The sequence below is a fragment of the Terrapene carolina genome, unplaced genomic scaffold (genome assembly GCF_002925995.2).
Source record: "Terrapene carolina triunguis isolate 2854851 unplaced genomic scaffold, T_m_triunguis-2.0 Scaffold236, whole genome shotgun sequence".
NCBI classification, from domain to species: Eukaryota; Metazoa; Chordata; order Testudines; family Emydidae; genus Terrapene; species Terrapene triunguis.
Genome location: NW_020664587.1, coordinates 8,707,240 through 8,724,001, shown reverse-complemented (window position 1 = coordinate 8,724,001; position 16,762 = coordinate 8,707,240). Strand labels below are relative to the sequence as shown.

The window sequence follows — 16,762 nt, the reverse complement described above, 5'->3', positions numbered from 1 at the left end:
CATCTTCCTCTCCTCCCTAAATTTCCCCTCCCCCCAACCTCCCGAAATGCTGATTAGGCACTTCAGCCATTCCTTTTGTAATCCTTTGTTAGATAGGCTGGACGTATATTGCACATTCACCCAAATGCAAGATGCTTCTCAAAGGGAGGTAATGAAAGCGCATCTTCCCTGCATCCCCCAAGGATCTGTGCGCACGATTCTCAGCCTAGCCGAGAGCTTTTGAAACAAAGTCACCTTTCCTTGTGTGCAGCAGTATCTCTGCATTCGCCTTTAAGGCTGAGCTGCTATTGTATCCAGTTGTAAATTATTATTTTTCCCAACAAGCTAGAGCATGCCTTTCTTTCCTGGAGGTGCCTATCTGAGGTGTGGGTAGGGGTGTCTGAAATGGAAAGCTGTTTATATCAGAACAAGTTGTGTGGGGTGCTTGCTGTGTCCTTGTCTCATAAGAGTCCTTGATAAGTCTGCAGTTTGTGTAACATTCTCTTCCCTTCTTTGCTCAGGGTCACTCTGGATGCGTCAACTGTCTAGAATGGAATGAGAAAGGAGAGTAAGTATGTGTCTCGATTCAGGGATGAACAAACTGATAGCTCAAGCTCCCCCATGAGTGGGCTGAGGATCATCTCATCATAAGGGGCCACTTCCTCTTCCCAGTGAAGTAAATGAGGGCTCAGGCTAAAGGTTTTGAACTATAAATCCCAGATTTTGGAAACAAGGCTTATTATGTTGGCTACATCTGGAAATGCTCCTCTTGTGAGTTTGTAAAGGAAACTGGGACTGGATGGCAAGTGAAGGATCCTCTTCCATAGAGAGCTAGAGTACCATCCACTTAACTAGGGTTGTGGCACAGTGGATCTTTGGCATTTGTACCCTTATATGGGACTGGGGTGGTGGATTTCCCCCCCGCCTTCCCTATGCTGTAGTCTGAGTGCTTCTCTGGTGGGGAAACAGAGTGTAGGGGTACAGGGTGGAAGAGTCCCTCTCTCCATCTAATAACCTCCTTCTCTGCAGTATCATACACTAAAGCATTGGTGTTTAATAACTAGCACAAGTGAAGTAAACCATATCCACCTGGGAAATAAGTGTAAGGGAGCGTCTCTACTGTGTTTGAGCCAATTACCACGGCCTACATTCTGTCCTCTGGTCCTCACCCAAATCCATGGAGGAATTTGGCTCCAAGGAGCAGTTTTCAGGCTGAAGGTCATGGCATCTGTTGGCATCACCGTCTGGTCACCTGTTCCATGCTTCTTCCACTGAAGTAGACCAGTTCTGCCACTTGTGCCTGCTCTCTCTCTCACACACACACACACACACACACACACACACACACACACACACACACACACACACACACACACACACACACACACACACACACACACACCCACACACACACACACACACACACACACACACACACACACACACACACACACACACACACACACATATGCTTATGAATCACGGCATGGATTCTAGTGTGGGGCACATTTGAGGACCAGTTGTGAATGACAGGATGAGTGACTGAGCCGCTAATCACAGCTGGGAATGGAGCAATGCTTATAGCTCTCCTCTCTTGTTTTTTTTCAGCTTGCTGGCTTCTGGCTCCGATGACCAGCATACCATTGTCTGGGATCCCCTGCATCACAAGAAGCTTCTTTCTATGCACACAGGGCATACTGCGAATATCTTCTCTGTCAAGGTGAGTGGGGCCCCAGGTGTGTGTTTGAAAACGAGAGGTGGAAACAGGGCACAGCCAGATGGGGCTTGGTGTTTGATTTGCATGAAAATAACTTGTTTTTTAAATGTTACTGGGGAATATTTTTCTATAAGCAAGTACTCCAAAGAGTACTAAATTTAAAGACTTCCAGTATTAGGAAAAGTTATATTGGATGTAGTATTCTGCATCTCAGTCTGTGCAGTCCTCTGAGCTTGATCACGTATCCATATAAATACTGGCAGTGGTGGCTATCAATCCAGGTTGGGGGAAAAAAAAAATGCAGTAGAGAGAACTGCATTGTATGTCACATTGTTGGAGACTTGTACAGCAAGCATATGCAAGGAACTTATGTAATTACAGAAGGTTACTCCACATGCCTAGAGAAAGGATGATCCAGTGGTTAGGGTGCTAGCCTGGGACTCAGGAGACCTATGTTCAGTTCCCTGCTCCAGCACAGACATTCTGTGGGGCCTTGGGCAAACCATTTAGTGTCTCGAGTGTGCCTCAGTTTCTCCATTTTACAGATGGGGATAACAGAATTTCCTTACCTCCGTGTGGGTGCTGTGAGGATTAAAAAGATTGAGAGGTGCTCCATTATTACATTAATGGGCACCATATAAGAACCTTACATAGATAGCTGGCCACGTGGCTTTGATCGCTACTCTGCTGCAGTTGGGAGTGGCTTACATTTCACAGGGAGATGTAACAGAAGTCTTTAAATGGAGGAAGAATTTGCTGTCAAACCATCCCTCCTTACAGAAGGAAAACTGGAGACTGGTCACTCGTGTCCTGCTGAGCACAAGCAGTGGTAGCCAGAGTTGGGACTGCATGCAGAGCCCTACAATCTAGACCCAGTCTTGCCTTCTCTGTAAATGCTGCAAGAAGGCAAGAGTTGCTTTGCCTGTTGCAAATAAGAATGACCTGCTATCAGACAAGCTTTGATGTCCCAGCCGGGAGCTGCTGTTCTATTGCATTGTTGCCTGTTGTGATCCAAGCTCTTTCAGGATGTAACTGTAGCTACAGCAGCTTGTTGCAAAGGGAGATGCAGCAGTGGCCAGGCTATAACTGACTAAGGTTGGATGACTGTAAAGTGGCAGTTGAAATGTCTGAAGCTCTTCCAGGTTTGAATCTCTGTTCTTCCTTCCACAGTTCTTGCCACATTCAGGGGATCGGATCCTCATCACAGGAGCTGCAGACTCCAAGGTGCATGTTCATGACTTGACTGTCAAGGAAACCATCCACATGTTTGGTGACCACACCAACCGGGTCAAGCGTATTGCCACGGCCCCTATGTGGCCCAACACCTTCTGGAGCGCAGCAGAGGATGGGCTAATCCGGTAAAAAGCTTTGGTGCTCGTTCTGGGGAGTAGCTCTTGGTGCTGTGAGAGACGTTTATCAGAGTAGTTGTGCTTGAGTGGTCACTGACACCCTTAGCTCACTCAATTCCCTGCCCCTTCCTGTTGGGTTGGCACAGTTCAGTTAATAAATGAAGAGGAACTTTGGTTCGCTGGTTGCCTATTACTGACATTGTCTGTCTGCTTCGTGTGACTGTATTTATTATTTGTTTTGCCATAACACCTAGGAGCCCTCATCACTGACCAGGACCCCATTGTGGTAGGTGCCGTACTCAGAACAAAAAGTTGGTCCTTCCCCATGGAGATTACAATCTATGTACAAGACAGACAACAGATGGCTATGGACAGGTTGGGGTGGGGGGTGGGAGGTACAAGGAAGCAATGAGGCAATATTGGTGATAGGCGGCTGGTGTGCTGAGACCACTGCCCTAACGGTTGTCAAGTTTTTGGTAGGCCTCATGGCAAAGGAGAGTTTTGAGGAGGGAGTTGAAGGGTGGCTAATGAAGTAGCTTCTTGGATGTTTCTGGGGAGCTCCTCCCAAACGTGAGGGGCAGCATGGGATGGGAGACTGCAAAAGTTGCTTGTTTGAAAAGTTAACAACTGGGCAATGGAGGCTGGTATTGTGGGCCAATTAGTGGTGAGTGTTGACAGCTCAATGGTGAATGAGAGAGAAGTAGGGTGGGGATTGATTGCGAAGAACCTTGAAAGTGAAGATACTTAGGCTTGTTTACACTGACACTTTACAGCGCTCCAACTTTCTCACTCAGGGGGGTTAAAAAACACCCCCCTGAGCAATGCACATTTCAGCGCTGTAAAGCGCCAGTATAGACAGTGCACCCGTGCTGGGAGCTACGCCCCTTGTGGAGGTGGTGTGGTTTTCTCCCAGCGCTATGCCGTGACTACACAAGCCACATTAAAGCGCTGCTGCGGCAGTGCTTTAACGTTGCCAGTGAAGACATGCCCTTCGCTTATGTTTTGGGCAGTGGCGTAGCCAGGGTCTAAGTGTAGGGGAAGCAAACAGAAAAAAGGTGCTCCTCCTCTGGCCATGCCCCCCGGGGCCCGGCTCAGGACTCCTGCGGGCTTCCCAGGGGTGCGGATACCCCCGTCCCACCGCGGTCCCAGGAGAGTCTCTCCTGCCCAGCCTGCTCTGCAGGTGTCCCCTGCCAGGCTGCGCCGCCCAGCCCCACCCGCCCGGGGCTCCAGGCTCCTGCGCCGCACCAGGGCCCCCCGTCCAGACAGTGCGGCCTGCGCCCCTGCCCTGCGGGCCCGGCCCCGGGGAGCCCCTCGCCCGGAGGGGACCCCCCAGTGCAAAGCACCGGACCCCCGCCGCTCACGTTTTGTCCTGCGCCGCCGCCTGTCCCCGGCCGGCCCGGGCTCCGGGCGGGGAGCGCTTGGTCTCCGAGCCCTGAGCCGCCACAGGAGGTGGCTGCGCCTGCGGCGATGTTGGGGCGGCATGGGGCGCAATGGCCGAGGAGCCGGCCCTCGCTCCTCCTGCCGGGCGCGGCCCCCCCCACCCCCATCGCTCCTCCGGCTGTCCTGTGCCGCCGCCTGTCCCCGGCCGATCCTGGCCGCGGGCCGATCCCGGCTCCGGGCGGGGAGCGCTTGGCCGCCGAGCCCTAAGCTGCCGCAGGAGGTGGCTGCGCCTGTGGCGATGTTGGGGCTGCGTGATGGCCGAGGAGCCGGCCCCGTCTCTCCTCCGGCCACGCTTGCCGCCCCCCCCATGGCTCCTCTGGCAGTGCTGCCCCTGGTGCTGGCCCGGCAGGTGCTGCTTTTGGGAAAAGGGGTAAGGGGAAGCGGCTGCTTCCCCTGCACCCCACTAGCTACGCTACTGGTTTTGGGTTAGAGAAATGGGAGGCAGTGGAGGGATGCAGAGAGGGGTGATATGACTGGCTAGGAAAATTATCTTTGCAGCAGCATTCTGAATGGGTAGAGTTTTAGCTGTGTGGATGGATGAGAGGCCATATTTTAGATTTTTAATATTACTGTAGTGCCTAGAGGCCAACAGGTTAGGGCCCCATTGCGCTAGGAGCTGTACACATATGTAGTGAGAAAATTCCTGCCCCAAAGAGCTTGGTCTAGTCTCAGTCTCTCTCTCAACCCTCCTCCCCTCCCTCCCACCCCCACCCTCCAAAATCTGAATGGTTCAGCTTGAAATAAAGGGTATCCTTTCATACATAGAGGAAAAGGGGAGGACATTTCCTGTTACAGAAAATGAGGACTGTTCTTTTCTCACCTATCTCCATCAGAAGGAGCAGAGGAAGGCAGATGCAATGTCCTGTGAGATTCTCCTCCAGAACCCTCATTAAGACTCTAGAACAGCTAAAGATACTACCCTCCAAGATTTTATTTATTCCAGGTTTAATACTGGACTCTGGGTGTGTGGTAGGTCATGACTCTGAGAGTTCTTGTTGGTGCTAAATAAATTCCCATGTAATACAGACTTGTCAGCAGAAAATGTTGGTTATCCTGGTGTCAAGGCTTAGCTCATCAAATCAAGGAGCTCCCAGTAACCTGGGACACTAGAAGCATTCGTGTGATCGTTCTGCAGTAACAGACCTGGAGGGGAAGGGTGTCCTCTTTCCTCCTCAGACACCATCCAGTCCTCTGTAAAATCTAGGTCACTGTTTAGCAGTAATAACATGGCGATATCTGAATTCTTCCTCTGCTTTCCATGGTGATCAAGCTAAACTCCCTTCTATTGCTATGTTGGTTCTTCCTGGGCACTGGTTAACTAACTCTCCCTTCTGCCTTGTAGACAGTATGATCTGCGAGAGAACAGCAAACGCTCAGAAGTCCTGATAGACCTGACCGAATACTGTGGGCAGCTGGTGGAGGCCAAGTGCCTCACTGTCAACCCCCAGGATAACAATTACCTAGCGGTGGGAGCGAGTGGGCCCTTCGTACGGCTCTATGACATACGCATGATCCACAACCACAGGTAATGGCCACCATCACTCGTAGGACCTTCTCGACAGGGAAGTGAGTAACACGAGACCTGAAAGAGGCCTTGCATGGTGGGAATGGGGCATCCAGAGGAGCTGGCCATCATCCTTCTCAGCTGTGCAATGGTACTAAGTTTTGCTCCCCCAGCATCCTTTTCGCACAGGTAAGTGGAACTGCCTAGCACTCTTGTGGTGGCTTGGGGCAGGTTTGCAATTGCTCAACTGTCACGCATTCTTTCTTTGCAAGTAAGAAAGTGTATCTGAGGGCAGTTTGAACTCAAGCAGTTGAATGTTGTAATCATAAAACCACTTTCCTTTCTGGCTAGAAAAAGCATGAAGCAGAGTCCCTCAGCGGGAGTCCACACGTTCTGTGACCGGCAGAAACCCCTTCCAGATGGTGCGGCGCAGTACTACGTGGCAGGTACAACTACTGTCCTGATATGACCATTATTTTTATCTGGCAATGCCTAGGAGCCAGGGTCAGTGATCAGATGCAGCACCAAAAAACTGCCCAAGAGAGCTTACAATCTGGTGCATGTGCCTCCAAGCCTCACCGGCTATTATGTTATGAAAACTAGGACTGTCCTGCTCTGCTATCCTGCAAGGCTATAAAATATTGATGCATTAATTAACCTGGGGAGGGACTGGATAGTTATAGATCCCGTCTCATTTCTGGGTTCGGTTCACACCTGATGTAGATTGCTAATGAACTTGGTCTACTGATGTATGTTGGCTGGCCTACATGAACAAGCTGCTGTCACCACTCTGCTACATCACAGCTGTCCCCTTTTAATCAGCTTCATTGCAGAGTCAAGAACTAAATAAACCACAGAGACGATAAACTCTCCTCTAGAGGGGGAAGCATTTGTGGTCCAATGTGAGGGGAAACTTGGCCTCACTCAGTACCTGTCTTGTGGAGAAATGAGCACCTGTTTTTTCTGTGCCCTTCACCAGCACTAATCACTCTGTGTATTTTTTTCCAAAGCCCCTAATATAGATTAGTCTGAACCACTGCACTGAAACAGAGTGAATACTACAAGTCTGACTGGGAAACGGATACATTAAAAAGGATCAGAATTGTGCCCCTGGAAAGCCTTATTTGTAATAAGGTCCCACCATAGGGTCCCTTAATGTTCTTAATCCTTCTGTGTTGGCCATTCAACGCTTCTCCGGTCTATCTGAAGCATGAGAACCCATGTGTGGGCTGAGCAATTAATCCACAATGTGTTCAAGAAGCCCATATTCTGCTGTGCCAATGAGCCAAGACACAGAAACATTATTAGAGAGCTGAAAAATAATGAAGTTCAAATGGAGTCTTCCATGAATCAGACAGTGGCTGACTCCAGTGAATCGCTGGAGCTTCAGGATATTCTCATTGAAGCAGGGTTTAGCTGCCTTTGGATCCTAGCTGGATTGCAAACACCAGTCTTCAGGGGCTGATTCCTTTACACCTGGGCATAGCCATGCAGAAGGGCTTCTTTAAGAGGCCCTGAAAGGATGGCGTGTAAGTTTGAGGGCAAGTCTTCCTGCCTTGGCTTAGAGCCCCTCAGAGACTGATGTAAAGACTTCTTAAATACAGCAGTGGAATGACTGTATTTCATTCATGTGCTCTCTTTCAGCAGTCTCCCACAACACATGGTGGCCAGTGTGGAGCAGAAGATGTTGAGGGCTACCAGTTAAGCAAGTAAACTATGCTAGTTTCTTTCTTCTCTGCAGGGCACCTTCCAGTGAAGCTACCAGACTACAACAACCGGCTGAGAGTTCTAGTAGCCACGTACGTCACCTTCAGTCCTGATGGCACGGAGCTGTTGGTCAATATGGGAGGGGAACAGGTAGGATGCTAACTGAAGTTCAGGAATAAGGGTTTTACATAAGACTGTATTAGCTGGGTCATGATGTCTTGACTCACCCTGATATTATTCTACAGCGTTTATCATGCCTTGAGCAATTTGTGTGTCTGTAATACAGTTTGATTCAAGTGGCTGTTGTCAGGGATCTAATGGTTACCCTCCTACATCAGAGGTCAGTGTAATGTTAAATTTGAGTAGCATTTTCACTCTGGTTTTGCAGTTGACATTTGCCTATCTGGAAGAGCTGCAGAAATTGTTTCATGACTGACCTGGGAATGAGTTACTTTAGGAAACCTGCACTAATTCCTATACTGCCACCTCTAGCTAGTTCTCTAGTGGAGGAAGAGTTGTCTCTTCATATAGAGACAATGGCTTGCACCTGGGATGTTTGACAGTTTCATTCTAAGCATTAGATGACATTCTTGGGTCTTTGTAAAAGCTTATTGTGAGTCTCTTCCTGGTAGAAATCAACAACTGCAAATCAAGGGCTGGTTTAGATTGCAGTGAGACCAGTAAATCCTGCTGGCAGAGCTAACTTCTAAGGGTTAGGGAGGGAACTTCCCTTGTGGGCAGGTTATTCCATAGCCATTCTCTGCACCTTCCTCTGAAGCGTCTGATCATGCCACTTTGTGAGAGAGTATTGGGCTAGATAGACCTTGAGTCTGATCTGGGCTGGCAGTTCTCATGCCGAAGCACTCTTGCTCAAGGGCTTTGCGGCACAGAATGCTGGGCTTCTCTAGAAGAAGGGAGTCTTCCTTTGCCTATAGATGGTTTTCCCTCCGTCTAGTGTGACCCACTTGTTTCCCATTCTAAGCTGCTAATTGTTTACAATCAGGTCATGAACCCAAGGACAAAAATGGTTCAGTAACCTGTTTGTATAGGCTGAAGTTAAATTTGTAGATTGTGTGATGTTGTGTGCTCCTTTTTTTAACCCTATTAACATTGTAGCTGGAACTTTTTTGCCTTTACTAACCATTCAGTCACTGGTCAATTCTTGCTTATGTAGTATGTTTGGTATCAAGGGGGCTTTATTGCCATTAGTTTAGTAAGACAAGTGTCTCATTTCTCACCATAGTTCTTTCTGAACCTCTTGCCTTGTCCCAGTGCTGGTACTGCTGCCCTTTGTCTCCTTGCTGTATGTGTGTCTATAACATTCTACCAAACTCTGTAATAGACAGAAAGCAAAACGGTTGGCTGGGTGGTGTTCTGTCCTGCTCATCACCATGGTGTCACTGACTGTGCGTTCAGTCCTTGGTATCTCTCTCTCTCTCTCTCTCTCTCTCCCATTGCCTTGTAGGTCTACTTGTTTGACCTGACTTACAAACAGCGGCCGTACACTTTTCTCCTGCCAAAGAAGTGCCACTCTTCAGGGGGTAAGTGTGGTGCTGTATGGGAAGTGAGAGCGAAGCCAGCGCGATTCTGCTTTCCAGCGTGAAATCTGAGCTGAGCGGGAACTAGAAAAGTGAATGAGGGCAGCAAGGCTATTCTATAAACTTAAAACCTCTACTAATCTGAGGAAAATACGGGGGGTCATTGCTCGTGCCCGGGCCCAGCCTGTTGAAGGCCGTACTGAATGCCCTTCATCTTGTCTTCCATTTTCTGTGGGAATGGGGAGGCGGGAGAAGATTGGAGAAGCTCTAGGTGTATTCAGCTCTCTTGCTTGGGAGATCTGTTGTGATGGATCCTGCAGAGTATTTGTGGTTGATGTCCGAGGGGATCAGCCAATCCTGCCAAATGCTTATACTTCCATATACTTTGAGGTAGGAACCAGACTCTCTGAAGTCAGTGGAGTTGTAGCTACTTACCTCTGGTCTGAATTGGGCTCCTGCTAGCCTGACTTCGTGTTGGTGGAATAGAAATCCCAAGCCCACAGAGGAGAGTCTGTGTAATCTGTAGCTGGATTTTACTCTTCTAATTATTTATTTATATTTTTTACAACCCCCCCCCCCCCCCCAGAAGTGCAGAATGGAAAGACATCAACCAATGGAGTGTCAAACGGCATCCATCTCCACAGCAACGGATTCAGATTGTCTGAGGGAAGAACACATATCAGGTGAGGTGACAAATTCGTTTGGATGAGGTGCCCCTGGTTCTGCTCTGTGCCCTGTGATCCCAGTGAGACCCGAAGCTGCTGACTGAGGTGTGAAGTGGAATTCTTCTTCGCTTACTAACGCAAAGATTACCCAGGGAGCTCTGTTCTGGTATTCACTCAGCTGCTGGTGGTAAATGGGCTGCAAACCAGAGCCAGGTTAGGCCAAGAGCATGATGGGGAAATCCTGGCCATCAGGAACTTTTTTCCTTTTATGATTGTGGTGAATTATTGCTGAATAAATCCACAACTGGCCTGTCACACGTGGAAATTGACCTCCTTTACTTCTCCACAGCACAGTCTCTCCTTCCTGTGAAATGATTTGGCAGCCTCAGTTCACAAATCCCAGAACCGCCCTCGGATGGTCATGACTCAGTCCTGATCATCTTGGCCTGGATTTGAACTGGTGACCGGGTTGAATGGCTCTTTGCCATTACCAATATCTACTCTACTCCTCTCTTTTTTTTTTTTTTTTTAATTATTAAGTATAGTTGGGGAAACAGAGGCAGACTTGAAGTTTAACATGTCTGGTTTTTTGGGGGTTCCTCTAGCTTAAGGTGCTAATTCATCAGAAATCTTTGAAATGTCAAGAGACTTAGTGCCGCCATGTGAGCTGGCTTATTTGACTCTTTAAAAAATAATTGTGTAACTGAATGCCGACTTAAAACTGATTAAAAGAAATATTGTTTACACAATACAACCTGTGGAACTTGCCGCTGCAAGGTATCACTGAAGCAAAGAGATTCTAGTAGAATTCAGTGAAGAGTTAAACACTTCACACAGATAACAAAAGCACCTATTGTTACATTAGTGTTAAAATAAAAAAGATGGGAGTTTTCATGCTCCAGGGCATAAGCCAACTACTAGCTGACAAGGGTTCTAAGGAAACTTCCCTAAGCTCAGGTGCTTTCTTGTACCTATGTACCTTTTGTGAAGCGTCTGGTATTGGCCACTGTCAGATACTGGACAAGATGAACCCTTGATGTGACTGTGGTGGGCTCTGTTCCTTTGTTTCTCAGTGTAATGGAATTCTTCTATTAGACTTTTAACTAGACCAAATTGTTGAATCTCTTCAATGTTACCATAGTGATTGTAACCCCACACCTGTCTCTCCCTGCAGTCCCCAGATTGAGCTGCCTCCATATCTGGAAAAAATTAAGCAGCAAGCCAATGAGGCATTTGCATGCCAGCAGTGGACTCAAGCCATCCAGCTGTACAGCAGAGCAGTTCAGAAAGCACCCAACAACGCCATGCTATATGGAAACAGAGCTGCTGCCTACATGAAGCGCAAGTGGTAAGTAAGCTGGACTCCTTTTGTGGAAGGCTAACGAAATGAGTGTGTGCTGTCAAACGTAGTGTACCACAGGGTTTGGGCATCAGTACTGCAAGGAATACAAAGTTATGGGCTCCAGACTTGGGTATGACCCCATCGAGTTCCTTTCTCATGGGCCTCATTGCTCACAGCGGGGCTCCTAGCCACATTTGTGCAGAGTGGGGCTCATCTAATAGGATAAAACCTACTGCAGGATACTGTGAAACCTAGAATGGGTTAATCACAGAATTGTGTATGTTAGAGACTGGTTACAGATGGTGTCTGGTCATGAGATGCATTTCATTGCTCACTGGTACACTCTAGGTAGCTTGCTGTTTCTTTATAACATTATAAAAAACCCATGTGTCTCAAGCAGCATCAGTAGCTCTGTGATCTGGTATAGGGAACGTTCCAGTGAAAGGATTTGTAGACATTCATCCCTTGACAAGGTAGGGGTTATGCTGCTCATCTGGTTCAATCCTTGTTACGTTCCTGAAAGCTAAGACCCTCTGCAGGTTGGTTGTAACTGCTCCCACTGCTAGCTTAGTCCAAATCCCCACCATTGGCAGATCTACCCAGAGCACATCTAACGTGAGGTGTATTAATTCACATACTACCTGGACTAGCCACGTCCTGCCATACTGGAAACTACCTGGGATCCTTTCAGTAACACTGCAGGGTTATGGTTAATTTTTGGGCACTACCGAAGGCTGTGTCTGGCACACTGCTGAATGCGTACTGCTAGCATCTGCAACAGCTAACGTCCCTTCTGACAACAGCCAGAGCTGCTCGCACAAAATATGGCAAAGCTGTTTTAGGTGCGTGTGCGCTCACTCCCTTTCTCTCCTTGAGTAGAGTAGGACCATTGGATAATGACTTACTATCAGCATATGTAAAATAGCGGTGATCTCTTACATCTACTGCTGTTTGTGAGAAACTCCCTCCTGGTAGGAGTTCTCCTACCTTCTTGCCAAGATGAAGAACTGCCAGCAATTTGATCTGAACATTGGTAGCTGGCCAGTGGTTGGTATTGCAAAGACAGGATCAAAGGTTTGGGAGCAGCCTCAGAAGGATGTAAAAGTCAAGGAGGGAGAAGACTCTAGGGTGATGCAATGGGAGGGAATTGTGAAAGGGAAAACATAGGTTGAGCATCAGGGCAAACTTCATTAGTGAGGTGTTAGGAAAAATGATTCCCTTTACTAAAGAAGTGGTGTTGTCTGGCACATCTGAAACTATCCTGTGCTAAGCGCTAGAAGGTGAACAGCAGGATATTTCTTCTGGTGAGAAGATGAACAGTTAGCGCTCCAGGAGGTTTCTTTAATATGTAATTGTGACGAGGTCCCCAACCTGGAGCCTGAACCCACCAAACCCACCAGCCTGGACTGTGTCTCGCACTATGGTGCTAATGTCAAGCTACAAGCCGCTGATAAGCACTGCAATTGTATAGCAATCTACAGGCAGGGACACACCCAGCTGAATTACATGAATGATCACGCAGCCACTCAGGACCCATCAATAGAGGGGCTTCAGCCAATTCCCCCCACTCCCTAGCCTTGCACCCCAGAAATATACCGTCTTGCACTGCTCAAGGTTCCCTTTGACAGCACAAACTCTTCAATAAGTTTGCCATTTCTTCATAGGAAAGTGGACATGCACCAGAGATTCCCCAAGCACTTCAACTAAAAACACTTTGTTTTAGATAAAATATAAAACTGATTTATTAACTCCAGAAAGATTGCTACTTATAATCACTTAAAATCTGTCATGGAGATCAAATTTGGTTACTTAAGAAATAGAGTTTAGACTGCAAATTTATTTTTAACTGAAACTGACTAAGTAAGATTTGAATCAAACAGTCTCTTACCCTAACAGATGGTACAAACCACTTACAGTTCCTCAATACACAGATTGGACCCCCCTTCCAGCCTGGGACCAATCTCCCTAGTTCAAAGTCTTTATCTTCCAGATCATTTCCCAGGTGTTCAGATTGGGCGGGGGAGGCGTAAAATGCCAAGTGATGATGTCACTGCCTCTCTTTTTATAGGTTTCAGAGTAGCAGCCGTGTTAGTCTGTATCCGCAAAAAGAACAGGAGTACTTGTGGCACCTTAGAGACTAACAAATTTATTTGAGCATAAGCTTTTGTGGGCTACAGCTTCACTCTTGTTATACCTTCTTCTAGCTGCTAGAAAGATCCTTGCTGCGATGTGGGAGCCAGACAGTTTCCGTTGCCTACATGCATTTTCTGAGAAGCTTCTGGGAGAGTGGATTCTCTCTGATGGGCCATCAATGCCTGTCTGGCCCTCCTTTCTTGCAACAGAAAGGCTGGCTGTGGGCATCTCCCAATCTCACACATTTCACATATAGCAATACTTGATAACTTCACATACCATGATAGTACATACAGTCCAACAGGATATTATGGTTTAGCAGATCAAGACTTTTTAAATGATACCTCACAAGGCATGCATTGTATAAAATCTATCCTAATCATATGACCGTGAATATGGGGGTTCTCAGGTGCTACTTTGAGGCACAGAGTGTCACAGTAATTTTTGGAATTTCACTGAAGGATATATTAGTAACTTGCCAGGAGCACAAAGGATGTGGTGATTGGCTCCTTTTCTCCTGCCAAGGGCAGCTACCACCATCCCACAAATGGAGGCTGGGGTCTCACATGAGACAATGCATTGTAGCCTGTCTCCTCAGCCCATGCTGGGACATGTTAACTCCCTGGGCTATGTCCTCCATACTCAAGGTGAGGGCAGCTGCAGGCCAAGCTATAGAACTCTGTGGGCCTCACTTTGGCCTCCCTCTTAATGAACAATGGGCAGGTACAGAAAGAGGGTCTGTCCCCCCACCCACTCAGGGCCAGCTTTAGCAGGTGCGGGGCCCCACGCCGGGACGCAAATTGTCTCCCTCCCCCCCCCGCCCCAACTCCGCTCTGGCCCCTCCCTGCCCCATTGGATCCCTCCCCAAATCCCAGCCCAGCCCCGCCCCCTCCCCAAATCCCTGCCCCCAGCTCCGCCTCTTCCCCAAGCACGCTGCATTCCTCCTCCTCACCCCTCCCTCCCAGGCTTGCGCTGATCAGCTGTATGGCGGCGCAAGCGCTGGAGGGATGGGGGAGAAGCAGGATGCGGCTTTTGTTTTCCCGCTCCGCCGGCAGCCCCAGACATTGCGGGGCCCTCTTAGGCGCAGGGCCCCATTCCGGGGAATCGGCCTAATCGGTTTAAAGCCAGCCCTGCCCCCACTCATCCCTAAAGCTACTGTTCGTGCTCAATAGCTGGTTTTCAAACACACATGTTCTCTGCCACTTAAAATCTGAAAATGTCCCAGTTTGCACTTACAGGGAAAGTTTCCTAAGCAGTCTTCACTGGCCGTAATTAAACCACTTTAGATATAAAGCTTTTAAGATCACATGATGTCAAATCTTGTAACTCTGGGAGAAGGAAGCTGCTGCTTTAGAATAGCAAATTCTTGATACCCAATCTGTCTGGCTGTTTGCCAGTTTGACAGTGAAGACTGAAGTCCTTTTTGGGTGTGTCAAAGTAGCTAACAGCAGAACTAACTCTTCAAAATACCAAGAGAGCCACATTCTGTCTCCATTTCACTTAAAGCTTTGCCTGTGGTCAAGTCTCTTCTTGGATGTCAGCTGCCTAATAGAAAATTTGTTTCTTAAAGACCTGATTTGAGCAGGGGAGCTTGCATCCACACTGCTGGATTGATGGTCTGGTGCTTCTGAAGGTGTATAAAAGTGTTAATGCTGGTTCTGCCACTAATTTCACAGACAAACCACTTAACCTCTCGCTACCCCACCCTTCCAGCTGTAACGTAGGACCAGTATTCACCTACCTCACATGAGTTGACACTTACTGGCTAAATTCAGGCAGGTGCAACTTCATTGTTTACACAAAGCCTGAAATGAACCCAATGTTTGCAAAGTGCTTTGATTTTTCTTTGCAGTAGAAGGTGCAGGTGATGATACAGCTGGCTGAACTGCTGGTCTGCAAATATATTTCCATAAATAAAAGGCCTCTGGGCAGACGACATGCTTTCAAATTCCATTCTGTAGAAAGAAGACTGCTTTACCCCACGCAATCTTCTTGTGACTCGCTAGATTTGGATTTCCGGGCTGAATAGGACTCTTGTGGGCAGTGCTATGCTGTTATAGCAGGGATGGCAAAAGACATTTCTAGGGTTGGGATCATCCCTTAAAGCCTGGTGGCCTCATCACACACGTATCTTCCTTCAGGGGGTCAAGTTGATGGGGGAGGGGGAAATAACCATGCTCTTCCAAGTTCCACCCACATGAGTCCTCAAAAACAAGACATTGCGTGCAGATGTTCAAAAAAATGTGCCATGTGCTCACTGGGCTCGTTGGGCGTGGCTCCATTCATTGGGGCCCAAACGGCCTGCTTGACTCATTGATAGTGGAGGGAAAAACAAATGGTGGTCTCCCCCGTGGTGCCAAAATGAGGAATTGCTCAGGGCAGTTCTACATTTGAAACACTGCATTGGTGCCTCTGTAGCGCTTAAGTGAAGATGCTCTATGCCGACAGGAGAGCTGCTCCCCTCAGCATAGTTTATCCACCTCCTGGAGAGGTGGTAGCTGTATCATAGCGCTGTCTACATGGAGGGGTAGGCTGGTATAACTACATCACTCAGGGATGTGGATTTTTCACAGCCCTGAGTGATGTAGTTATACTGATTATAGGTAGAGCTGGCCTCAGAGTTTCCCCCTCTTTTCTTCTGTACTTTCATGAGCAGTGAAAGAGCTAACAATGTTAATGTTCTAAAATATCAAACAGGGCGCCTGAGTTACCCCGTCACTGAGATATATGGGGCAGTTCATGCTTCTCTGAGGAATTGTTCCGGGCTCTGGCAGATCAGTTCGCTCTGTTCAGTTCTGAGATTATTTGTTGCAACCCAAACCGTTTGGTGGTGGTGGTGGGGGGGGGGGGGGGTGTTTCACATCCCTGAGCGACGAAAGTGCCAGTGTAGACACAGCCTTATGCCAGGTCTACACTACAGACCTATATCTGTAACTACGTTGCTCAGGGGTGTGAAAAATCCATATTCCTGAGCTACATAGTTATATAAACCGCTGCGTAGATAAGCTGTCTGTCTGCAGGAGAGCTTCTCCCACTGACCTATCTACTGCCTCTCGGAGAGGTGGATTAACAACCAACCGGAGAAGCTCTCCCATTGGCTTAGGAGCATCTCCACTAAAGCGCTGCAGCTGTGCCGCTGTAGCGCTGTACGTGAAGAAAATCCCTTAGAGTTTATTTTTAAAAATTCTGAGACTGGCACAGGAGGGCAGCTTGGGAGAGTAGCTAATACTGCTGCCCGCTAGCCCAGTCAAAACCCTGGCTTCCATCCCCTCCTTCAGCCCACATCTAATATAACTAAATACCAAAGTGAAAGGTTTGTCATGTTTCTTCTGCTTCTGGGATGCATGCTGAGACAGGTTGGCATTGTCCTCCACTTTCTCCTATAACC

At 48.0% G+C, this 16,762-nt stretch overlaps 1 protein-coding gene across 3 annotated transcripts in view; it reads left to right on the top strand.

Moving 5' to 3' along the window:
- The window catches only part of WDTC1 (WD and tetratricopeptide repeats 1), a 41,564-nt gene that overhangs the window by 16,935 nt on the left and 7,867 nt on the right, over positions 1–16,762 (top strand). For 2 of the 3 annotated variants that reach the window (XM_026657074.2, XM_026657073.2), the window contains 9 exons: positions 501–547; positions 1,588–1,699; positions 2,867–3,054; positions 5,828–6,010; positions 6,341–6,435; positions 7,731–7,846; positions 9,162–9,237; positions 9,821–9,917; positions 11,074–11,247. In XM_026657074.2, the coding sequence (XP_026512859.1) occupies positions 501–547; positions 1,588–1,699; positions 2,867–3,054; positions 5,828–6,010; positions 6,341–6,435; positions 7,731–7,846; positions 9,162–9,237; positions 9,821–9,917; positions 11,074–11,247 (1,088 nt within the window). The remainder of the gene's footprint in view (positions 1–500; positions 548–1,587; positions 1,700–2,866; positions 3,055–5,827; positions 6,011–6,340; positions 6,436–7,730; positions 7,847–9,161; positions 9,238–9,820; positions 9,918–11,073; positions 11,248–16,762) is intronic. The other variant, XM_026657075.2, reaches the window with a different exon arrangement.